Source organism: Macrotis lagotis, chromosome 3 (assembly GCF_037893015.1).
Source record: "Macrotis lagotis isolate mMagLag1 chromosome 3, bilby.v1.9.chrom.fasta, whole genome shotgun sequence".
In the NCBI taxonomy this organism is placed as follows: Eukaryota; Metazoa; Chordata; class Mammalia; order Peramelemorphia; family Peramelidae; genus Macrotis; species Macrotis lagotis.
In genome coordinates, this window is record NC_133660.1 from 25,465,845 (window position 1) to 25,491,885 (window position 26,041).

A 26,041-nucleotide genomic window follows, 5' to 3' on the forward strand; every position below is an offset into this window, starting at 1 on the left:
TATTGTATAGACAATCATAAGAGGACAGGTGGGCCATAGAACAATCAGGTTTGGTCTTGAGTGACCTTCCCAGGCCAAGGCCATGATGCTGGACCATCTGCATAGGCAGTCACATCTCTTGTGACCACCCAAGTAGGAGTCCTGTGGGAATGGCTAGAGTGACTGTACAGTTTGGGGTTGTACAGTAGACAACTGAATGGGGCTAGTGATCCATTTCACTTAACACAAGCAAAAAAAAATGCCAAAATTATGAGTAAAACAAATTACTAATTTGTTTTCACCATTTCCCCAGGCTCAGAGCCTGCCCGTGAAAAGGATCTCTAGGGGTGGCTAGGCGGCGCAATGGATAAAGCACCGGCCCTGGAGTCAGGAGTACCTGGGTTCAAATCTGGTCTCAGACACTTAATAATTACCTAGCTGTGTGGCCTTGGGCAAGCCACTTAACCCCATCTGCCTTGCAAAAAAAAAAAAAACCTAAAAAAAGAAAAAAGAAAAGAAAAGGATCTCTAAAAACTAGATTATTATTAAATTCATTACATATATCCTATTAATCAATATAAAAATCATAACTCTTGACAGTGGCATACTTCATAGTGGCCTGAAGTTTGGAAGACCTCAACTCAAATCTATCTTAGAGACATTACAAGTTATGTGACCCTGAGTAAATTACTTAATCCTGTTTTGTATTACAATTACTGATCTAATCAATATAATTACTTATGAATAGTGATAATAAATTAACAATTAACTACTTGACTACTGATTTTAAATAACAATGGATTGTTTAATAATTATTATTAAACTGTAATGAAGTAGTATGAAATAAAAATTATTAGATGATTATTTCTTATTTCTTATTGTTATTAAATTAACTATTGAAGGAGGGAAAGCACTAGAATTATGAGAACTTAGGGTTGATTAAGTAAAAATAACAGCCATTCCCCTAATGTGGTTAAAGCATGTGAACAAGTAGCTCTCAAAGGAAGAAATCCAAACTATCAATAGATCTGTTGGGGAGCAGGGGAGTGTTCCAAATCACAAATAATATAAGAAAAACAAAATAAGGGATGGCCAGGTTGCACAGTGGATACAGCCCCAGCCCTGGAGTCAGGAGGACCTGAGTTCAAATCCAGCCTCAGACACTTAATAATTACCTAGCTGTGTGGCCTTGGGCAAGCCACTTAGTCCCACTGCCTTGCAAAAACCTAAAAAAAAAAAAAAGACAAATCATCTTACAACTAGCAGTTTCATAAAAGTTATAAAAAAATGAAAATTGTTAGAAGAACTTTAGGGGAAAATGATAGTGATGCCCTGTTGGTATTGCTATAGCTTGCTCCAGCTACTCCAGAAAGCAAAAGTTCCTAAACTAGGTATCCAAGCTCTTCCTCTTATTAATAGATACACTGGTCCTGCCTATATCAAAATGTTTTTATCAGTTTCAATCCAGTAAAAAAACAAAGAGATAAGATTCTTGTCCAGATGATAACTGCAGTAAGACAGCCCATGAAGTTGAACCATTGATACATGTCCTTTGGATATATTAAATGGTTGAACAATGAGATCAGTTCAAAAACAGGAGGAGGAGGAGAGTAGAGACTAAATTATATCTGGAGAATCGTCTACTATTCGAAATCCCAAGTGTCTCCTGGAAGCAAAGGCTCAACTTTTTTTTTTTAAATAGTATTCTTCCAAAGATACTCTATGATTGCTAAGTTACATAATGCCACAGGCCCTGAATAACATTTTGCTTCAATTGGCCTTCATCACTTCCAGAAGTGATCTTTTTGCAAGATGAAACCCACTCTGAAAGTCACTGCACCTCAGCACCCAGTGCTCCGGGGTCTTCTTCTTCTGGGTGGAGAGGGTGGGGTGTGGAGGGGATCCTCCACCATTGAAGGGAATTCTCTACAGCATCAACTACGGCTGCTTTCTTGAACTTCATCACCTCTAGAAACTAACTGTGAAACTATCCTCAGATCACTTCTCACCTGACTACAGAACTTCATCATGCTGCTCTCATTTCTCCCCATTGGATTATGAGCTCCTTGAAGAGAGAGACTGTCTTAGGTTTTTCCATCCTGCCCCTAGGTCTTTGCTTAGTTGTTCTTGATGTTTATTATTGCTGTTTTGATTGGGTCTGACTCTCCAGGACCCCTTTTGGGGTTTTCTTGGCAGAGATTCTGAACGGGGTTAGCCACTTCCTTCTCTAGCTCATTGGGCAGAGGAGAAAACTGAGGCCGACAGGGTGAAGTGACTTGCCCAGGATCACACAGAAAGTGCCTGAGGCCGGAGTTGACCTCAGAAGATGAGTCTTCCGAACTCCAGGGCTAGTGGTCTATCCACTGTGCCACTTAACTGTGCAAAGTGTTCATTTACACTGACTCTAGAGTCATGAGCATCTAAAGAACAAGGAAGGGCCATGACATTTGGAGAACCCCCTTGTTCCAGTGGGCAAGAGAATGGAAGTAAAACCCTCAGCATGCCTGAGTGGACCCTGGGTTCCCTAATGGACAGGAGAAAATGGATGAAGCTGCACAGGCTGAGAAGGCAATTTGCCTAATTTGCCTAGTGGGATGAATTACCCACATTGGTGAGATCACCAAAGCTCTAAAATATGTAAGTACTCTCATTTTTAGTTAAGTTGAAGGTGAGTGTGGCTGTTTCTTAAGAGCCAGAGTTGGACTCATTACTCACTATTCATATCATGCCTAGCGAGATTCAGTATGAGGGCTAAGGAAAAAAGTGAATTGTTGAATAAAGGAGGAGGTATTGTGTGAGATGAATCCATCCACTTAAATAAAATTCGGAGATTTCTCAAGGTATGAAGAGAAAAGTTTTATTCAATTCTCGAGAATTGGACCCCTCCCTCCGACTCTGCCTTAAAACAAGGAGAGAGAGAGGAGAGAGAGAAAGATACAGGATCAAGAAATTCAAACTCTATTTATCCTAACTTGATACCCCCACCATGACCCATCCTCATTAATGAGGAATATGGTCTTCACAATCCAGACATGTAAATTAATCTAAAGAAAAAGCATATTATTCAAACAGAGACAGTTTCTCCCCCTCCAGCACAAGGAATGTAGAAACATCTGGACTTCAATCCAGATAAGACAGGGTTAGTTTACTCTTTACATTTTGGTCAAGGTAACATTAAGTTATTTGTCAGGGAGGAGGGGCAGAAGAGACATAACACACAGCTCAACCATTTCTAATCTATAATATTCTACTGAAGAAATCTCAGACTTTATCCCTTTCAATCCCTCCTCTTTATTTTGATGAGATTTCTTCAGATTTCTGTAATACAAATTCATATTGCTGGTCCACCTGGTCATCATCCTCATTTTCTTTGCAAGTCCACATTAACTCGTAGTCATCGTTTCCCTTAACAAGTCCCTTTTTATGCATTTTTACAAGGGATCCAGATACCATCATTAATCTCACATGAGTCTGAGGTCACCTATCTTTAAGTTGTACAGTCCAGAATATGTGCACCTTGCTTCTAAACATGTCTAGACATTTGCTACTCCCCAGGCAAATATCCTGGCCAGTCAGTCATAAACAATAGTCACCCTGAATTGACTTAGCCATGTGCCACTGGTATTTCTCTCCTCTGGATCAGAATTGGTTTTCTAAGTGAATTCTTTCATGTTTGCTCAGCCCCTTGAAACCTTTAGTTGGCCACATTTTCCAGAATCAAGGAGAAGTTACAGATAAACAATGTACACCAGGTGAGAAATGGTGAAGATGAACTGGTCCAGTGTCTCTCCTCTCCTCTCTTCTCTTCTTTCCTGGAGACATCAGATGTCCTGCATTTTCTGAATCTGTTCCAAAAAATTCTTTCCATATCAGGTGACTAATTGAGACTTTGTCTTCTGGGAAAGAAACTGTTTAACATTTTACTCAGATCAAAACATATGTTTTCATCACATGACAATGAGATTTTTGGAGTTTGTTACAATTTGCATTTTGCCTTATTGCCATATTGATGCACATACTTCACTTTAACACAATAAACCTTCATTAGTGTTTTACTATGTGAGGAAACTCCCAATGAGAATTATCATACTGACTTAAGCTTGTAACATACATTCAACAATCATCTTAGTTCAGAATACCCAGCATATGGTTTAAAAATAAAACAATCTTAGCCATTGCTCTTATTACAATAATGGCTAAGACATCCTTAACCAAAATGAAATTTTTCAAAATATTCTCAAATATACCATTGATTTTCCTTTTCCTGATATACTTATTTCACTCACATTCCTTTCCTTAAGCTAGGCCTTAAAACTGTAATTAGTACCACCTCACACCACTCAGATTGGCCAATATGACCAGGAAGGATAATGATCATTGTTGGAAGGGTTGTGGGAAATCTGGGACACTATTACACTGTTGGTGGAGCTGTGAACTCATCCAGCCCTTCTGGAGAGCTATTTGGAACTATGCCCAAAGGGCAACAAAAATGTGCATACCCTTTGACCCAGCAATACCACTACTGGGTCTATACCCTGAAGAGGTGATGAAAAGGGGTAAAAACATCACTTATACAAAAATATTTATAGCAGCCCTGTTTGTGGTGGCAAAGAACTGGAAATCAAGTAAACGTCCTTCAATTGGGGAATGGCTTAGCAAACTGTGGTCTCTGTATGTCATGGAACACTATTGTTCTATTGGAATCCAGGAGGGATGGGATTTCAGGGAAACCTGGAGGGATCTGCATGAACTGATGCTGAGTGAGATGAGCAGAACCAGAAAAACACTGTACACCCTAACAGCAACATGGGAGTGATGCTCAACCTTGAAGGACTTGCCCATTCCATCAGTACAAGAATTGGGAACAATTTTGGGCTGTCTGCAAAGGAGAGTGCCAGCTGTATCCAGATAAGGAGCTGTGGAGTTTGAACAAAGTGCAAGGACTATTCCCTTTAATTTAGAAGAAAACAGATATCTTATTGTCTGATCTTGTCACCTCTTAGACTTCTCTTCTCTTCTTTAAGGATATGATTTCTCTCTCATCACACCCAATTTGGATCAAGGTACAACATGGAAACAAAGTAAAGACTGACAGAGTGCTTTTTGTGGGGGGTGGGGGTGGGGGGAGGGAAGCAAGATTGAGGAAAAAATTGTTAAACTCAAATAATATCTTTAATAAAAATTAATTTAAAAAGCTGTAATTAACCCAGGAATTTTGCTTTCTTCTTCCCTCAATATCCCTTCTAAATAAAATTAAAGAAACTTAATTCCTATCTTAACATGTAACTGTTAGCAGGTGCCAGAGCCACACACCTAACACTCCTAAACTTATCTCTGGCTATTAGATCCAATTCACCTAAATTTTTTTTTCTAGTTTGCTTAGTAGCCATAGAGATCTGAGACATCAAAGGAAAATTCCCTTATAGGTAATGAATATCAGTGTCCAGGCAGAGGCCATGTGGGTAGTCAAATGTCTTAGGCCAGATTTATTTTTCCAGTTGAGACATTATACAAATGTCATTTTGGGGACATCAAGTCAAAAGGGTCCAACCTCAGTCATACTGAGAAGCCGCCCCTTTGGTTGCACATCCCTGTCACCTGACATCTTGGCTTCCTTGGCTGCAGGAACATGACATTTACCCATTACTATTTCCTTTTGCTGACCATCCTGGTATCTGATATAAAAAGAAAATTGATTAAAAGTCCTGTGCTCTAAAACAGTTGTTTTACCTAATTAGATCTCCAAGTGAATCCACTTCACATACAAGGTGGTGGTGGTGGGGGTCACAATCAATCAGCTCCCTTCATAACACATATATCACCTATATCTACTCTGAGTGTCCCGGTCATCAGAATACATTAAATAGGGTTACTTTCTAAATACTCAAAAAGCAGTCATGGTCTCCCAGCATCTGGAGTATTCCTTGAGAGATTTTAGCTGTAAAGGCAGGGCCACTGTCTGACCTGATTCTGAGCAGGAGGCCAAATCCAGGAGGGGATCAGTCAGAATTTTTTAAACTACTTCCTAGGCTGTTTCATTATCTTTTACCCATTCTGAAAATGTGTCAACAAAAAACCAAGAAATACTTAAAACCTGCTGCTGGTGGTTTTGTGCAGGCATTTTTACTTTCTCTCTTTCTATTGTTTTTGAGATAAGACTTTTTCTGTCAATTCTCCACTATCCTCCTTCTGCCTTTTTCTCCCCTTTTTATTCAACGAAGGAATCTTCTGAGGGGGGACAGATGGGACCTGGTGACAGGGGTGGGGGATGGGGTTTGGGAATTCAGGGGCTGAGATCTCTCAACAAAACAGTAATAAGTATAACACATTAAGAATTAGATTTCACAAAATAATCTTTCCATTATTACAGTTATACCTGGACCTACAGATCTTGAGCAAGGTCCAACACACCATTTAAAATTTCAGGGAACCCAGAGGGTCATGACCTTTGATAATTTCCCTCATTAAAGCAATCAATCATTAATTCCAGCTTTGACATCATTACAGTAAAAATAGTTTATATTTCCAAAAGTAGATCACATATTTGATAACACTCTTCATCATCTTACTCATTGATAAGTCATCTAATTAAGGTTACATAATTTTAATTTCCCAATTATTTTCCAAAGCCCCTCACATTTATTCAACATTATTGGAAAGGGTATCTTGCAGTTAAGATATACTGTAAATATTAAATTTTTATCCTACATGAAAGAAGATTTTCATTCTGACATCTGATTCTCTTAAAGCAACATAAAATAACAGGTTTTCTTAAAGTTAACCTTACAATGAAGTATCTTTTTACACACAAACCTCTTCTGAATTTTTGCTTCATAACTTATTTCATCTCTTCTTCCAAATATACTTCTATTTTCAAAGAAAATAAGATCCTCTATCAATGTTAGTTTTACACAATAATTTCAAAAGCCCAAGGTATACTTATTACCCATGACAGTGTTACAGTTATATGTATAATTTCCTCTTTTTAAATAACAGATAATAAATAAGCTACATTGATCTTACATATAGACATTCCCTTTTATTTAGGTTTTTTTTTTTTGCAAGTGGCTTGCCCAAGGCCACACAGCTAGGTAATTATTAAGTGTCTGAGACTGGATTTGAACTCAGGTACTCCTGACTCCAGGGCTGGTGCTTTATCCACTACACCACCTAGCAACCCTAGACATTCCCTTTTATAAACATGAGGTGAAAAACAAAACCTTTCACAAATTTTCTGGGCCAAAAAGACCTTGAGAGATACAACCTTATTGGAAAGGAGTTCTCTAGTTTTTTTTTTTCTTCATAACAAATCTTTACAAATGTGATTGATAAAACTTCAATTCATTCACAGTTTGCTATTACAAAACAATTTTAAAGTCTCAAAAAGTATAGCTTAAACTTTCCTTATACAAAGTTTACTAATTGTACACAGTATATTTCAATTATATGTATGTTTTCTTTACTCCCCAAGACTTTAAAATGCAAAGAATTCATAAGACCAATTGTTGCCAAAAAACTCCTTCTTATAACTACAAGATTTTCTTTATACTTTTCTTAAATTCTAAAAGTCATATTCAAATTAGCTTTAAATCATTTTCTCTTCAAAGCCTAAAAAGTTTGCAAATTCTTCTCATCTTTATCACTGCAATTCTAACTTAATGCTCTCACTCATAAGAGCTTTCTATTCTCACTGTCCAACATTTCTTTTTGTTTTTTTTAAAGATTTTTGTTTTTCAAGGCAATGGGGTTAAGTGGCTTGCCCAAGGCCACACACCTGGGTCATCATTAAGTGTCTGAGGCTGGATTTGAATACAGGTACTGCTGACTCCAGGAGACCACCTAGCTGCCCCCCCCAACATTTTTTAATATTAGAACATTTTATCTTCTGGGGATTGGAGATTCCCCACAATTTAAGATATCAAAGTAATATGTACGAATTCTTTACCTTTACTGTTTATCATTCCTCCCTCACTCCAGATTTTTCCCAAAGACATGAACTATATCCCAATTAGTGTAAAATATTACCTTCCCCTTGTTTAGTTATTCTAAAGCTTGATTAAGCCCATTACTCACAAGTCTGGCCTGACTCCCATGACTCTGGAGGGGCCATAAAACATCAGAATCAAAACCCAAACATTTTTTTACAAAACCCTTAATTTAATTTATATGTATCTTTAGATTAACACTTAGGATCAATAATAACATAATAAAATTAACATTTACCTAGTAATTGCTTTCATATCAGCCTTTTCACTTTGTGGGGTTTATTACTTTTCCAATCAATTCACTGCCAAACATTGCAAACAAGTAATAGTTTAGTGCAATTTTTTAAATCACCCCAACTTCATACCCAATAGACTTATAGTTCTATACTTTCTTTTACAATGATTTGTAAATCACAAGTTTCCTAAATTCCCCAAATCCATCTTTTGTATACAAAGTCAAACCTGTTCAAATCTTTTGTCTACATGCTTTTACCAATTTCCATACTTAACAAATGGTTCAAAGACCCCAATTGTCGATATGTCTGGATTTTCTTTCCAACCCTCTGATCCAGATTGTACAGCTCACAGTTTCCCTCAATATACTGTTTTACCGTTCTTTTTTATTAGCTCTTCTTGATTTTAATTCATACTATTCTGAACTAGTCACATAGTTTATACAGCTATAGAAACCACAGATATGATTTCACTTTTCACAATACATTTTCCATTCCAAGGTTTTAATATTTAGCATTTCTTGATTATAACTGCTAAAACCCTGGAGAAGGCAGTAATTCAAAATTCTGGTAGCCTAATTAGAATATTCCCTGCCCCCCCCTTCTTCAAATAGAGTAAACTGAATAACTTTTATAGAGGGACAATCCTTTCTGGGTGGGGGGTTGTTCTTCTATTCTTAAATGTTACATGTCCCATAATGTTCTGTAATAACATTATCAGAATCTATATTGATAAAGTCCTGAAGCTCTAATGTTACCATATCATTCTGGGAAAAAAAAAAAGTTAACTATTTAGTTTCCCCCATAATGGCATATCTTGGTAACCACATTATATAGTTTAGGATTAACCTGACTTGTCTTTCTGAAACTTATTTTCCCACAACTTTTTCAAATTGAAATAGCATTTCTTTCTATGATTTCTTTGTTTAACATATTTGGTAAATATTTGCAGTCTGTTTCCTGTTTCTTTAACTTCAAAATAAGGTCCCTTTTAACACTTACTTTACTAATTCTTCTTGAAGTAACTCTCTCTCCTGAATGGGGAAACTCTCTGGCAGCCCAGAATCAGAAGTGGGAAGAGAAGGGAACATAAAGAAGGAATGAAGTTGGGTGGGCTTCTCATAATAGTAAAATAACAGGGTGAGTAGTTTGGCCTCAGTCAATTTAACACTAAAGTTCTTTCTTTTTTGTGTAAAAATAAAAACAAACATCCCTCTTGGAAGTGCTCAAGAGACAAGGCAGGGGGAGGAGGGGTCATATCACCCAGGGTCACAGAAAGCAGGCTCAAGAGGAGAGCCAGTGAGGGCATGAGATGCCTACTGCCTAAAAATAAAATGCAGCAATTTATTTATTTTCATTTTTTAATGATTTTATTTATTTTGAGTTTTACAGTTTTCCCCCTAATCTTACTTCCCTCCCCCCCCAAGGCAATTTGCCAGTCTTTGCGTTGTTTCCATGTTGTACATTGATCCAAACTGAATGTGATGAGAGAGACATCACATCCTTAAGGAAGAAACAGGAAGTACAAGAGATATGGAGATCAGACGAGAAGATACTTTTTCCCCCTAAATGAAAGGCGATAGTGGTGGTTTGTTCAAACTGCACAGCTGTTTCTCCGGATCCGGATGGCGCTCTCCCGCACACAGCCCCACATGGTCCCTGGCTGTTGCCGTGTCGGTGTGGCCGAGTCCGTGGGGCTGCTGTTCCGGCGGGCAGACCGAGGAAGGAAGTGTGGGGGGAACTTCGCCTGTTTAGGGGCAGGGGGAGGTGGTCCCCGCGGACCCCCAGCAGGCCCCATCGGTGCTCACTCTCACACCTCCCCTCCCCCCTCGCAGGCAGCGCCGGGAGCTCCCCGAGGGCGGGGCCGGCTTCGTCGATTGGCGCCCCCTGGCGGGCACGCGTTAGGCGCTCAGTAGCCGGAAGCACCTGCCCCGCTCCGGGAGACCGAGAGGCGCGCCTGCCCGTGCGTGCTCGCTCACGGAGACGCCCGAGGCAGCGGGCGCGCGCCCCCGCCCCCGCCCCCGCGGCGTGCGTCCGCGTGGCGGCCGCACGGGGAGGGGCGGGGCGAAGCCGCGATCCGGAGCACTTGAGGCCTGGTTGGCTGCGGTCGTGGCAGGGGCGGGCCGAAGCGGGCGTGAGGCGGTTGGTGATTGGGCGAGCCGGCGCGAGCGCGGCCCGGCGCCGCAGGCGGAGCCCGCCTATTTGAAAGACGCGGCCGCGCGCCCCGGGGCTTCCCTCACCCACCTTCCACCCTGGTCGCGGCGGTGGCCTCGGCGACGGAGGCGGCGATGGAAGCGGCGACGGAGGCGTCGGGGGCGGCCGTGGCGGCTGAGGAGCAGGCGGCGGCGGCCGGAGCGGCGGCTCCGAGGCAAGGCGGAGCCGCCCCGGGGGAGGAGGGCAGGCCCGGGCCCCGGGTTCCAATGCCGCCTCTGGGGCCCCCTCCGGGCGGCCCCGGCCGTCTCCTCGGGGGTCGCCAAGCCGCCCCGGCGGCCGCGACGAGCCGGGCCCCGCGGCCCCCCACTTCCGGGGCTTGGTGGGAGGAGGGCGCGGAGGCGGCGCCCGCGGGGCTGGCCGCCGGGCCGGGCCGGGGCGTGCACGGGGAGGGCCGCCCCCCGCCCTGCGGGCCTCGGACAAGCGCCCTCCCCGCCTCCAGGAGGCGCGGGTCGGCCTGGGCCCTCCCCGGGGTGCATGAGAGCAGCGCGGGCACGCCCCCTCCTGTGAAAGGGTGGTCAGTGGGTAGACGGGCCCCCTGGGGATGACCCGGCGGCCCGCCTGGCCCCATGCCCCGCCTGGCCCTGGCCGAATGACTCCTTTAAACGGGCAGTTTGCCCCCCCAAGGGTCAGTTACGAGGAGGCAGGTTAGAGCCCCCAGCAACGAAGGGGTGCAGTCGGGCCTAGCTCAGCTCTTGGGTCCTCCAGGGTAGGAAACTTGAAATGTCGTCATTGGGTTTTAAGTGAACAGCTTTTTGTTCTTTTCTCTTTTTTTAATCCTAATTTTCTCATGACTTCTAGGCCTAAGAAAATGTCTGGTAACAATGATTGGTTTCAGACTACCCGGGTTCCTAGTTTTGCTCAGATGTTGAAAAAGAACTTGCCAGTTCAACCTTCTTCAACCACAGTGACTCCTCCTCCGGGTTATTCATCATCTGAGAGTTTCAGTGTGTCCAATTTAGCTTCTAAGGTGACACAAGTCACAGGTACCTGTTTGCACTAATGCCTGCTTCTTTTCCACTCACAACCTTTGTAGATAGACTTTTCTCTGTAACCTGCTCCCACCTCTGGGGTGCGGGTCCTTGTCCCTTCTAATAGTTCCTTATAGGTATCAGAATCATAATTCATAAAACTGAAATTTCCCCTTTTATAACAGCATAAACCCCAACTAAACCCCAGCCACATTGTGGCAACCCTGCCTTGTGCTGTGTCTGTGTGTGCACACGTGTGCTCACGTGTCTGCTCACCTTTGTTAATCAGTGACTAAGCATACTTAGCATATTTTTAGATAGTTACAAAGCTTGGAGAGGTAGCCAGTGCTTGGATCAGGGGTGTCACATTCAAATAGAATAACAAAATCTGTGACCTGTTGTGTTTATTTTGTTAAATATTTTATCACTTCACCTTCATCTGCTTTGAACAGTGAGTTTGATACTTCTGCATCATGACAGATTCAGGTGATAGGAGATTCAGGATCCAGAAAGTTCTCAATAGGCTAGAACACTGGACCGAGTCTAATAAAATAAAAATTTATATGAATGTGTTTCTATACCTGTATATATGTATGTATATATGTATATTTTTTTTTCCTGTACTTGGTGAGTTTTTTAAAGACCCTTAGTAAAGTTGAGGAAATTGTGACTAAACAAAAGTTCAATGTTAGAAAATTCTAATTAGAAGAAATTTCAGTGGATTGCAAGGTCACCATGGGTCAGCAGTATGACTTGATAGGTGATCATAATTAGTTTGATATGGAAGTACCTGGGATCCATCTTGCAAACCAGAGAAGCTTAATGCACTCATGTGGTATAGGGTAACCTCACTTAGGGGTCTCTGCTCTGTTGGCCACCACTCATGTGATAGGAAAGGAGCTGGTAGAGGTGGGCCAAAGCATCACTATTCTCACTTCTCTCCTTGCCCTACTATAGTCACCTATACCTTTGAGGGAAAAGAGTAGCAAAGGCAGAGTTCTGGGCTGCAGGAACCTGTCATGAGAGCCTTATGGGTCCTGGAGAAAACTACAGAGACAGGTTTCCTATTCTTATTTCTTGTTCTGAAAACAAATGACATTGGCGGGGGGTGGGGGGGTGCCTGTCTTTGAAACTGTTCAAAAGTGGGAAGGTCAGCTTTTCCCTTGGCAGACCCTGTTCCTTCTGAGGTCTTGAAGCACAAGCTGCATGAGGAGTGGTTAGTACAGTTGTAGAAGCTGGACCAGCTGGTCTGTTAGGCCATAGAATGGTGGAAATTGAGCTGGAAGGGATCAACCTCATAATTTTACCAATGATGAAATTGATAATTAGGGATGTAAAAGTGACCTCCCCAATGTCAGACCCAGCCCAGGACCTCTTGACTCCAGAGCCAGTGCTGCTCACTGGAAAAAAGACTCCAGAGACCCTTGACCTCTTGAGATTCCCTCACATGTGTACTCAAAAGATAGGGTAAAGTAGGGTGAAATTGGGGCAAAAGAGCTAGAGATGGAAGCTTGAAGGGGGGGTAGAAGCAATATTTGTTTTGTATTTTAAAGTGTACCCCTTGAAGTAGAAGTATTTCCATTTTGTGGAAGAAATCACTGAGCTCCACTTTCCACATCTGTAAAATGTGGTGGATGGGACTAGAGCACCTAATCTCTTCCATTTGAAGAATTCTGCAATTCTTTTAATTAAATGAGATAATCTTATATTTATCATTACATTGCTGGTGATGAAGTGCTTCAAAATTGTTTACTGTCTGAACTGGCAGAGCAGATGTGATCAGCTTGTATGTATCTTGATCTAATGTCTGCATTGGTTTAGGGACTAGAGGAAAAGACTTCTTGGTGGAGGATGTTTGGCTTTTTTTTTCTGCTGCTGCTTCATCTTTCTTAAACTGACTTGAAACTATTGTTTGTATTGTAGGTAATTTTCCAGAACCACTACTTTCCAAAGTAGTTCTACCTAATCCCAACACTGTGCTTCCTCCAAAGAAAATTCCCAAGGAATTCATCATGAAGTACAAACGGGGAGAGATCAACCCAGTGTCGGCTCTCCATCAGTTTGCACAGATGCAGAGGGTGCAACTTGACCTTAAAGAAACTGTAACAACAGGTGAGTGTTTGCTGAGATTGTCTGGGCACGCCACAGAAAATAGAAGGAAAGAATGAAGAGGAAGGAAGGCCCCAAGCAGGGGACAGACAGGAGTGCTGGGCAGGCTGCTCCCTTCTTGTAATTGGGGAGTTGGGGAAACATGAGGTGGGAGGGAACCCCCCCACCAAGGTTCTTAGAGATGGGGATGGAAAACCATCGGCAGGGCCAAGGACTTTGGGGAACAGACCTCTCTTTTTTGGGTTTCAGTATCCAGGATTACTGGTCTGGGGGTAGATTACAGTACCTGTCAAGGCAGTTCGTTGCCATGGAGCAGGTTCTTAGATTTCTTCCCTAAGGCAACTACCAATGACACTAAATTGAATACAGTGGCCCTGTTGCTGAGTGGCCCATTGCTGAGATTAGACATAAGGTTTTGCCAGTAACATTAAAGCAGCTTTTAACATTATTTTAAAAATTATTTAACATTTTTTAAAAATATTTTTTCCAGTTAGACATAAAAATTTAATTTTGGTCTACATTTAAAAATTTTTTTTTTCACATTGCTATAAGAGTCTTGTAAAAGTAAACAATCCCCCTCTCCTCATAAAGATAGAAAAATCTTATGAAAAATAAAGTGAGAGAAAAGAAAATGTGCTTCAGTCTATGTTCAGATACCATCAGCTCTGTCTTTGGGATGGATTGCATTCTTTTATCATTAGTACATCATTTTTTTCCCCCCATAGTTGCTATTGTTAGCTCTATTTCCCTCTATCCCATTCCTCCCCACCCTCTTTTTTTCCTATTGTCTTTGACCTTGTCCCTCCTTAAAAATGTGTTGTATCTGACTACCCTCTCCCACAATCCCCTCTTTTATCACCTACACTCCCCCTTCTATCCCTTTCCTCTCCTTTTTTTCTTTACGCTACTGAGTGTATATGTTATTTGCTCCCTGAGCCACTTCTGATAAGTCATTCATTCTCTCTCGTCTTCTCCTCCATTGCAATTGCTGTTTTTTGCCTCTTATGTGAAATGTCTTAGACCATTCTACCTCTCTTTTTCCTTTCTCCCAGTACACTCCCTTTTTGCCCATTAACGGCATCTTTACAGTATATTATACCTTCATATTCAGCTTCCCCCATGCCTTGTCTACATATGTTCCTAACTGCTCTGATAAATGAGAAGGTTCAAATGAGTTATCAGGATCATCTTCCCATGCAGGAATACACGCAATTCAATATAATTAAATCCCTCATAATTTGCCCTTCCTGTTCCCCTTCTCTATGTTTCATCTGAGTCCTGTACATGAAGATTAAATTTTCTGCTCAGCTCTGGTTATTTCAACAGGGAAGTTTAAAAGTCCCCTGTTTCTCTGAATATCCATCTTTCACCCTGAAAGATGATCTTCAGTTTTGCTGGGGAGTTGATTCTTGGTTGTAATCCAACTTCTTTTGCCTTCTGGAATATCATCTCAAGTCCTATTAGCACTTAATGTATATGCTGTGTAAACCTGGCTGTTGGAACCATTGTATTTTAATTGTTTCTTTCTGGCTATTTGCAGTATTTTCTTCTTGACTTGGAAGTTGTGGGATTTGACTATAGTATTCCTGGGGATTTTTATTTTGGGATCTCTTTCAGGTAGTCCAATAATTTTTTTTTAGGTTTGGTTTTTTTTTTTGCAAGGCAAACGGGGTTAAGTGGCTTGCCCAAGGCCACACAGCTAGGTAATAATTTTTAAGTTATCTCTTGTGGATCTGTTTTCCAGGTCAGTTGTTTTTCCAATAAAATATTAAATTATCTCTTCTAGATCTGTTTTCCAGGTCAGTTGTTTTTCCAATGAAATATTAAATTATCTCTCCTGGATCTGTTTTCCAGGTCAGTTTTTTCCAATGAAATATTTTATATTTTCTTCTAGTTTTTCATCCTTTTGATTTTTTATTGTTTCTTCTCAGGGAGCCTCCCCCCCCCCCCCCCTTTCTGTCTGGTCTATTCTGCTTTTTAAGGCATTCTTCTCCTTGTTTGATCTTTTGGACTGCTTTTTCCATTTGAATGAAACTTTTTTTTTTTGCAAGGCAAATGGGGTTAAGTGGCTTGCCCAAGGCCACACAGCTAGGTGATTATTAAGTGTCTGAGACCGGATTTGAACCCGGGTACTCCTGACTCCAGGGCTGGTGCTTTATTCACTGTGCCACCTAGCCACTCCTGAAACTGGTTTTTAAGATGTTATTTTCTTCAGTACTTTTGGTGTCATCTTGACCAAGCTGCTAACTTGATTTTCATGGTTTTCTTGCATTGCTCTCATTTCTATTCCCAATTTTTCCTTTACCTCTCTTATTTGATTTTCAAAACCATTTTTTGAACTCTTCCATAGCCTGAGCCCATTTCCTATTTTTTCTTGCAGGCTATAGATACAGAAGCTTTGACTTTGTCATCTTCTGAATACGTGTTTTGATCCTCCATGGGACCAAAGTAATTGTGTATGGTCAGATTCTTTTTCTTTTGTTTGCTCATTTCCCCAACCTATGACTGTTAAGGTAGGGCTCTGCATCCAAGGTGGAGGACACACTGTCCCTAGCTTTTTTATTTTTTATTTTTTGGCAAGACAGTGGGGTTAAGTGGCTTGCCCAAGGCCACACAGCTAGGTGTCGGAGGCCTGAATTGAGCTCAGGTACTCCTGACTCCAGGGTTGGTGCTCTATCCACTGTACCACCTAGCTGCCCCTTTTGAGGATTTTGCAGCTATTTTCAGGCATACCCCTCCAGGACCTCAATTTCTCCAAGGTCTTATACAAGGCTCTGATTGCTCCTGGTCTTTGCTCTGGTCTGTGGATGACCACAAGCTCTCCCCTCTGTCCTGGAGCTGTGAGGAGGGTCCCTGCTCTGCTAGGGCAGTATGGGGTTCCTGGCTGTGACCTGGATCTGAATTTGTGTAATATACCAGAGTCCTGTCCTAGGGATAGTGAAGAGACCGCTGCAATCTCCCCTGACCCCCTTACCACCTGTGGCCTGAGTACTCTGGAAGCAGCTGCCAGGTGGCTCTGCAGGGCTGTTTCTGGTTTCTGGGACTGGAGCTGTGCTCAGGCCTGCGATAGACTAGGTTCTGGGTGCACTCTGGCCTTCTGTGTTCTTGACAGTCCCTGGACTGAGAGCTCTGGAAATAACCACTGCTATCAAGAACCCAGATAACGGGGCAGCTAGGTGGCGCAGTGAATAGAGCACCAGCCTTGGAGTCAGGAGTACCTGAGTTCAAATCCAGTCTCAGACACTTAATAATTACCTAGCTGTGTGGCCTTGGGTAAGCCACTTAACCCCATTGCCTTTAAAAATCTAAAAAAAAAAAAAGAACCCAGATAACCCTTGGATCCCAGGTATACCCATCCTTGCGGACTGTTGGAGCTGGTTTTCTTGGGCAACTGATGCAGCACTGTGGCTCTTTCCAACCATGGTGGAACAGAGCCTTCCTGTGGATCTTCCAAATTGTCCTGGGCCAGAAAATTGTTTCACTCAGCCTTTCTGTGGGTTCTGCCACTCTAGCATTTGTTTAGAGTCATAATTTAAAGGCATTTGGAGTGGTCTGGGGGAGTTGCTGGGATTTCCTGCCTTGGCTTTGAGCACCCACTCCCCTTTTAACATTTATTTTTAAAAATTGTGAGTTTCCGATTCTTTTACTTCCTCCTCTTTCACCTCTCCTTGAGAATCTGTGCAGTCACACAAAACATATTTCCATATTAGTTATACTGTAGGAGAAAACAAAGATCCAAAAAAACTCCCCAAGAAAAATAAAGTTGAAAAAGTCTGTTTCCATTTGCATTCAGACTCTATTGGATCTCTGTCTGGAAGCGAATGGCATTCTTCATGAGTTCTTTGGGAGCACTTGAATCATTGTATTGCTGTGAGCAGTTAAGTTGAACTGACTCTTGTTGCTGTTTGGGTTTTCCCCTTCACAGCGCCCGAGGAGAGTTTGGTGTTCAAGTCCCCCATTTGTGCTTGTTCTCTGGGTGTATGATCACTTGTACAGGAGACAATTCTTGAATTTCATTTTCCTTTTGTCATTCAGCAAGTTTGCATTAAACACCTGCTATGTTCCTTGGTCTTGGGCAAACAAAGACAACTTGAAAAAGTTCCTTCCCAGGAGGTGCTTAGATCCGGCTGGAGGAAACAGTATAAATGCCCATACAAAGAAACATGAGAGTCAAGAGAGAGTAGGGATAATTGGAGGAGAGGGGTTGATAGGTTGAATTGACCAGGGATGAATAGGGTTGGTGCATCTCTCAGCTGATGAATGTTATGGAGAGCTACCTCTGGGTTGAATGGATGAGTGACCATTACCAGATGGTCAAGAATTGTGGGTTTTGTTGGAGAAATCCCATTTAATGGCACTAGGAAGCATGTCTTATTTCTTTTGTTGTTTTTGATTTTTTGTAAGGCATTTGGGTTAAGTGACTTGCCCAAGGTTACACGGGTAATTATTAAGTGTCTGAGGTCAAATTCGAATTCGGGTCCTCCTGACTCCAGGGCCGGTGCTATATGTACTATGCCATCTAGCTGCCCCAGAAACATGTCTTATTAATCCTGAAGATGTAGCCAAAATATGTAAGGAGGAGTGAGTTGGCTTTTCAGTTTGAAAATTGTCATGGAGACTCACATAATGAGAAGGGATTGGGGGGGTCCAGTGAAGGTTGACATGAGCTAACCCTTCTTGGTGGGAGTTCCTCTTCTCCTACCCTGTCTTAGAAAGGGGTTTGGAGGGGAAAATGGGGAGAGAGTTCCTGTCTGGATCATCATCTACTTGTGTGTCCCCATTCTAAGAGAGAAGTTTCTTTCCTTTCTCTTCCTAGTATATTTATTTCTTCTCTTTGCTTTATTTTAATGTCAGAACATAAACTCACTCCTTAAAATCCTCTTCAAACTCTAGATATCTGAGGAGTGTCCTGTTCTTTCTTGAATAAGCTCATCTCTTTATGGTTCTTTTTTTTTAACCTCTTTAACTATGACTAATTCATCCCCTTTATAAACTTGTTTAGAATGGGAACCATTGATCCCTATAGGCCTCATTTTTAGTGTAGTGCCAGAACATCATGAGAGACTCTTTTTTTTTCTTTCTGTCTGCTTGGGGCTCTTTGAGAAGAATGATGGATTCCTTGTTCATTTTGTTCTCTTAATAGATTTGGGTAATTTTATTACATGATTTCTTCATATGTATCCAGGGTTTTGTTTTTATTTTTTTTTCCATCATGGCTTTCAGCCCAATGATTCTTTAATCATCTCTCCTTGATTTTTTTCCCAAGTCTCTTGTCTTTCATATGAGACACCTTACATTTTCTTCTATTTTTTTCTCAGTTTTAAAATTGTTGGGGTTTTTGTGAATAAGAAAGCTGTTGTGGGTGACTCAGACTTTGACAAAATAGTAGTAATAATAAAAGACACCTGAATTTTGAAACTAGAAGAACTTCTATCTGCCAGAAAGAACTCATTTCTTCCTCTCACCCACCTCTGATGCCCAGTCCCTTTCTCTGTTGAACTTTCCTATTTCTGTTGAATGTATTACTTTTCTTCTGTTCTTCAGTTGTGATAAGTAAAAGATGAAATGATTGAGGAAGCAAACACAAGGTTTGATCTTCTGAGTGTTTCAGGTTTAGGAACCAGATCTCACCTTAGGCCTGGACTATGAATACAGGAGGAGACAGATTTTTGTATATTTATTTATTTGTTTATTTTAGGGTTTTTTTTGCAAGGCAATGGGGTTAAGTGGCTTGCCCAAGGCCACACAGCTAGGTAATTATTAAGTGTCTGAGGCCAGATTTGAACTCAGGTACTCCTGACTCCAGGGCTGGTGCTCTATTCACTGCACCACCTAGCTGCCCCAGATTTTGTATATTTAAAAACAATCAAAAAAGACAAGGAAAAATTCCTATTAGGTAGTCTGGTTTCTAATTGGATGAAATATTAGGTGCTTTCCAAGTTGAGAGGGGGAATGTCAACAGGTGCAATTCCCTGAAATCAGAAAGATTGGTCCCATTCCCTGTAAATATCTGTATTCTATCAAAGACACATGGGAGCAATAACTGTATGAGATCAGTTTTCTAAGACATCAGTTGTTTGAGATGTACAATTGAGAGAAAACTCTTTACATATTCTTTGGATCCAACTGTGTTTCTGGTCAGCAAAGTGGAGCTCCTTAGTTTAAGGGTCTCTAAGCAGCCTTGCAGGACTAGGTTCAACAATAAAATAAGGTTTTCTCCCAATTCTTACAATTAAATAGTTGAAACACACCCATAATTGAATAGAAAGGAAAGAGAGCTCCAAAATTGAGTCACAAGATGATGAAAATTCACTCAATTCCCACAATTAACCATCTGTTGTTCTAATTCCATCAATCCCCTCACCAGGTTTGTAACCTTGACTCTGCTCTCCTTTACCTCACGTATCAATTCAGTTATTAGCCTAATTCATGTATTCACACATTGAAAGACTTTCTCTGTGACTTTAATCATGAATAAATTGGGAAGGGCAAGTGATGTTGGTCATTTCCAGTGATACAGCATCCAAGGAACCAAAACCAGGGTTGGAGACATATATAGAACTTGGAAGTTTGACTTGTAATAGCAACATACTCTAAATGTTTAACTACATAGTAATAAATTTAGCTGAATGTGGAACAGTTTAAGGATTTCTCTTCCCTGAAGGTCTTGAAGCAAAGCCCGTGTCATAATTTCTGGAGATGTTATCTGAGGGAATTCTTAGTCTGAGATTTCTGTGATACTGAGTAAAGAAAGATAAATTGACTAAAAATCATCCCACAAGTATTACTGATAGAACTATTTAAAATTTTAAAATTACATGAACTTATGCTATCTTATTTTTAGAAGTTTTTCTAAATCAGAAAATAAATTGCTGATTTTTTTATATCAATAATATTTTCTTTCTTTTGATACTTTTGATCAAATTCTGGTAATTGTATTCACAGTTTAATGTCATACCAGTTTTTCTGGATATTTCTTTCAGGTAATGTTATGGGTCCTTATTTTGCCTTTTGTGCTGTGGTGGATGGTATTCAATATAAAACTGGACTGGGACAAAATAAAAAAGAGTCTAGATCGAATGCGGCCAAGCTAGCCCTTGATGAGCTTTTGCAGTTGGATGATCCTGAGCCAAGGAATGTAGAACCCTCAGGTGAGTGCTCTAGTCATTAAACAATAGTTCTCTTCTTTCCTCTCCCCCTTCCTCTTCCCTCTCTCCATTCTTCCTCCTTGTTCTACCTCCCATAACTAAATACATCAATTAGGGACTGGGCCTGATAGTTCATTGGGGTAGGGAGCCTCTAGTGAAGAACTTCTCAACTAAGCATATGCTTATTCTGTCATTATTATTGGTTTGTGCTACTATTTTTTTTTATATTCAGCTTCAGCTTGGCTAGATTTTTTTTTGATAGAAAAAGAAATTTGAGCTCATAATAGAGCTTCAGAGGCAGCTAGCTAGGTGGTACAGTGGATAGAGCACCAGCCCTGGAGTCAGGAGGACCCGGGTTCAAATCCATCCTCAGACACTTGATAATTACCTAGCTGTGTGGCCTTGGGCAAGCCACTTGACCCCATTGCCTTACATAAAGTAAAATAATTTATTTGTTTATTTATTTTAGGTTTTTGTAAGGCAAATGGGGTTAAGTAACTTGCCCAAGACCACACAGCTAGGTAATTATCAAGTGTCTGAGGCTGGATTTGAACCTGGGTCCTCCTGACTCCAGGGCTGGTGCTCTATCCACTGTGCCACCTAGCCGCCCCATAAAATAAAATTAAAAAGAAAAAGAAATTTCTACCCAGGTATCCCTTGAGTATATGTAAGAAAATATATTGGTAGTCAGAATGAAGATCAGAGTAGCAGATACTCTATTATCCTGGTTACTTCCTCTCTTATAATTGTAGTTCTTGACCATGTTGACCTCAAGTACCTAATGAAAACCCTAGTCAGAGCTCCCAAAACAACTGTTTTCTCCTTCCCGAATGATTCCCATATTGATCTGATTCTCCAAAATTGTGATGTCATGAACTATTAGGAACAGCACCAGAAAGCTAGAAATTATAAACAATCCAGAAACCTTTGGCTGTAAGATGCACTAAAAACCATGGGAAACAATTTTAGTTAGCTACAAAGTAGGCCCAGCTGTTGTTCCACCAAAGACTTACTGTAATAAATGAACATCTACTTATTATTTTTCATGTGTATGTAGATATATTTATGATTAATAAGATGCAAATTATAAGAAAATAGCTTTAGTTTTCTGATCTTGCTCAAATACTATTTTTTCTAATGGAAAAGTCTTTTGCCATGGAATTTTATATACTATTATATTATAATACACCATTAAAATTTTAAGGACCTTATATTTTTAAAATTTCTTTCAATAGGTCCTCCTCTCATCCCTGCAGAACCTACCATTTCAACTGAATCGAATTATGTTTCCAAGGTGCATTACGGTAGGAAAATTTTTATATTCTAGTTTGGTACAGCTGCGCCACCTAAAGAAATAGAACATGTACAAATTTGCTTCAAAGGTCTGTGTTTTTGAGGATCTGCTGAGACAGATCTGTTTGCTTGAATTGGGTTGGTAAGCTTTCAGTCTTTGTGACCAAAATTTACTTTTCCTTGTGGCCAAGTTTAGTGATGAATCATCTCACCCTTCATGATACTGTTTCTTTGAATGGCAGCTGTGGTCATCTGTAACCTGATGGAGAAGAAGCTCTCTAAATCTGGCCTCTGCTGGCATCGCCTCCAGTAACCTGAGGGTCACTTTTGCTCTAGAGGATGAGTTTGGGGATGGCAGGTGCTGAAGGTTGTTTCATTCCATTGGAGTTAGGTATGAGAAGTTGAATCACCCTGCTGAAGTGTTCACTTCAAGCCAGAGTAAGGACAGAGGAATGGTGGCTTCACAGGAACTTCTTCTGGCTCTTCAGTAAGCTCGGCAGAACTTTGATGCTGGGGACCAGGGAGCACAAACAAGCAGGCTGTTTCCTCCTTTGAAATTGGAGATGCAGGTTTACCAGCAGTCAGCTCATCCACCTCAAGTCTGGTGTCAGAGCAGGGCTTCTTAGCCATTTTTGAGCGCCATGGGCCCTCTGTGCCCCTCTGGTGATGTCTGGGAACTCCTTAGAATAATGTTTTTAAATGTAGAAATTACAGTGGAAACCAACTATATTGAAACAATATGAAAATAGAAAAAAAGAAACCAAATCAAGTCTTAGAACCCCGATTAAGAAATTTTGTTCTAGAGCTTCCCCAAACAGTACCTGAATTGACATCTTTACACACCTGCATTTCAGTGGTGGTAATTTGTCAGTGACTCGAGGCAACACTGCTGTCACATCGTTGGTAGAAAGCGGTCCATCTGTACCCTGCCATTTCTCCTTGGCCCAAGATGTTAGGTTCAAAGCACCTCGACCCATTTGTATTTGTAAATCCTGTTAGATTGGTGACACTCTGACAAGATCAGCTAATACTTGACCTTAAGGATCATGTCAAAACAATGGAAATTGATAATCTGCAAGGAACCTGAAAGGTGCATTCTTCAAGTCTTTTTAGATAGAAAGAATGTGATTCTCTGGCACTGCCATGTTGATGATTAGAGTTGTCATGAAGGTCCAGATTAGAATCAATGAAGGATAAAGATAGGAGGTGCTTAGGAACATTAAGTAGGCAGAACTAAGAAGAGGTGATACCTTTGGCCCTTAGACATCTCCTGACCTCTCAGGTTTTCAGATATAGGGTGCATTCTCAAAAGTAAAGACAGAAAAAAAAATAGAAAATCTTCTCAATTCAACACTACATTATTAGCTGAGCCTGCCACGATACGCAGTTGTTCCTTGCATTAATAGGCAAAGAAGTAGGTCTAATAACCCCTTTCTTTAAAAAAATAAAACTTCATTGATATTTTTATATTGCCTAAATTTCTCCCTATATCCATTTCCTACCTCCCAGAGATCCATCTCTGGTAATAAATACTTTTGAAAGGGAAAAATAAGAGAGGAAAAAATTCAACAAAAATGATCCGTAATTGAAAAGATTTGGACATATATGTAATATTCCAAACTCATGGACTACCTCCTGCCACCTCTGCAAAAGAGTTGGAGGGGAAGGTGGCTAATAGTTATTTTTAACAGTTCTACTTGCCTTTAATGTCTCCCACATCCAAACTTTTGGTTTTCATATTGTTTCCAATGAAATAACGCTCATTTATTAAGTACTCACTATGAACTAAGCCTTGTGCTAAATATATCAGGAAAAACAAAACAATCTTTACCCTCAAGGAGCTTCCATTCTAGTGGGGAGAGGTAGCATGTATATAGAAAGGCTGGTGCAAATGGCTCACTTGTACAAGGCAATAGGTCATTACAATAATGGGAAAACTCTAGAATCTTAGAGGAAGTTGAAAGGCAGAAGAAGGTAGGACTGCTGTTGAATCTGGAGGGCACCAAAAATTCCAGGAGGCAGAAGACAGCATTGTAGGTCTGGGGGTAGACAGGGCAAAGGCCTGTGGAGAGGTTTTAATATCAGAAACAGCAAAAAAGGCCATCACTGCAGGGAGGTAGGAAGGGGCCAGACTCTGAAGAACTTTGACAACTAGAAGTCTCTTTCTTTGGTCCTGGAGATAATAGGGAACCACTGCAGTTTATTAAGTTAGGAGGAAGGGGTAAAACAGATGACTCTTATGTGGAGAAAACCCGGTCTTCTTATATTCCTCTTTACCTCTGCTACCATCATCTTTTTTTTTTTTTTTGCTTGTTTTTGCAAGGTAATCAGGTTAAATGGCTTGCCCAAGGTCACATCACTAGGCAATTTTTAAGTGTCTGAGGCTGGATTTGAACTCGGGTACTCCTGACTTCAGGGACACAGTGCCACCTAGCCACTCCTGCTGCCACTATCTTAACCAGGTCTTCCATCTCCATAGGCCCAAATTTCCCAGAAGTGCATTTGATAAAAAAAAAAAAAAGTCACTACTGAGCATGGTGGAACCCTTGCAAGTGTTCACAGCTGCCTGGTTGGGTTTATTTTCTTGGAAGCTCTTTCATCTGAGGACATCCTTGCTCCTGATCCTTAAGAGATTCCCTGTTGCCTCTGGTGGAAGCCTGAACTCTCGAAGGACCCTGACCCTCATGGTTCCCAATGTGAATCCTTGGTCTCCTTCACTGTGCTTCTGTAGGTTTGTATATATTTCTGAATACTCCAGTGGAGGAAGACCAGAGCACATCTAAAAGAGGCACCCGGGGTGCTGAAAAGACTGGAGTCATTGCTTGTGGGAGATGGATGCTGTGATCATACTGAAAGGAGCTCTGTGATCAGAAGAAGGTGTGGTCGAATTCAAAGCATTTCCTAGCTCTGCCACTTTCTGCTGTGCCACCTTGGGCAAGTCCTTACCTTCACTGTGCCATGTTTGACCAAAGGACCCTTTCTCTGTAACTCTTGACTCAACTTCAAGCCCTTCTGTGGTTCTCTGTTCTGTTGACAGTTGACAGTGAGATTGATCTGGACCAAGGATGGGTAATCCAAGCAAAAGAAAACACCATTGACTATTACAGTGAAAGGGGTACAAAGAGTTAGACACGACTGAACAACAACAGTCTGAGTGGATTGATTATTAGCAAGGCATGCAGTTGCAAAACAGATCAGATCCAAGGCTCCTCAGTAGGCACAGATACACTAAATGTGGTCAGTAATGAGAAACAAATTAAGTTACATGATCTTGAGCAGCAAGTCCATTTCTTCTCTCTGACTGAAGTAGGACAGAATCAAAGGGTACTAAGTATAAGTTGTACCAGAATGTATTGTGGCTGTTTCCCTGAAATCATATGAATTAATCTTTTATGGGAATATGAAATACATGCGTTTTTCAACATAGAGTTGGTTTTGTTCCTTCAGTTCCCCTCTCTGATCCTTGGGGAGTCGGTTTCATATAGATCAGTTATGCAATGCTAACTTGCGTCTTAAGGTCCATTGTTATTCAAGATTGGTATTTTGAACCATCATCAGGTTATTAGAAATTATTTTGAGCAGACTTTAATACAAGTAATACAGCATCTTACACAAAGCCAGAAGACGATTGTGAAACATAGGATAATTTGAACCCATTTGCTTCTGGTAATCAGTATGCCTACTTTTTGTAATCAGGAGAATAACCAAGAAAACTAGGAAGAAGAGTCCTACCAATGAGGTATTTGCCATCTAGGCAATTGGGTTTCTGATACAACATGTTGGATTTTATGGAGACATTTAAAATCTCCCCTGATTGGTTAATGAAGGTATATCAAGACTGATCATTGCATGGGCTCCTCATCATGAAGCTGCAAGGCATTCTAAGACCATGTGGTTTTGTAAAACCATTTATACTAAAGAATATATCTTAGTTTGGAGATAGGAGATGGACTCACTTGTGACTTGAGTCAACTTCTCAATCTCAAAGGAAAGATTTCTAGCTTGTCACTCTAAGGCAGCAACCCCAAAGTGTGAAATTGTGGTCTAGAGGGACTTGAAACATGAAACATAATCTGTATTTTTACTGAAACATAATCTGTGTTTTTACAGTT

General features: G+C 41.0%; 1 protein-coding gene across 2 annotated transcripts in view; it reads left to right on the forward strand.

Annotated features, from left to right (window-relative positions):
* Positions 1–10,231: 10,231 nt before the first annotated feature.
* ADAD1 (adenosine deaminase domain containing 1) overlaps positions 10,232–26,041 on the forward strand; it is a 50,570-nt gene continuing 34,760 nt past the window's right edge. Inside the window, exons 1-5 of one of the 2 annotated variants that reach the window (XM_074227368.1) lie at positions 10,232–10,565; positions 11,210–11,394; positions 13,303–13,491; positions 20,472–20,639; positions 21,872–21,940. In XM_074227368.1, coding sequence (XP_074083469.1) covers positions 10,486–10,565; positions 11,210–11,394; positions 13,303–13,491; positions 20,472–20,639; positions 21,872–21,940 — 691 coding nt within the window. In that variant the 5' untranslated portion in view covers positions 10,232–10,485. The remainder of the gene's footprint in view (positions 10,566–11,209; positions 11,395–13,302; positions 13,492–20,471; positions 20,640–21,871; positions 21,941–26,041) is intronic. The other variant, XM_074227369.1, reaches the window with a different exon arrangement.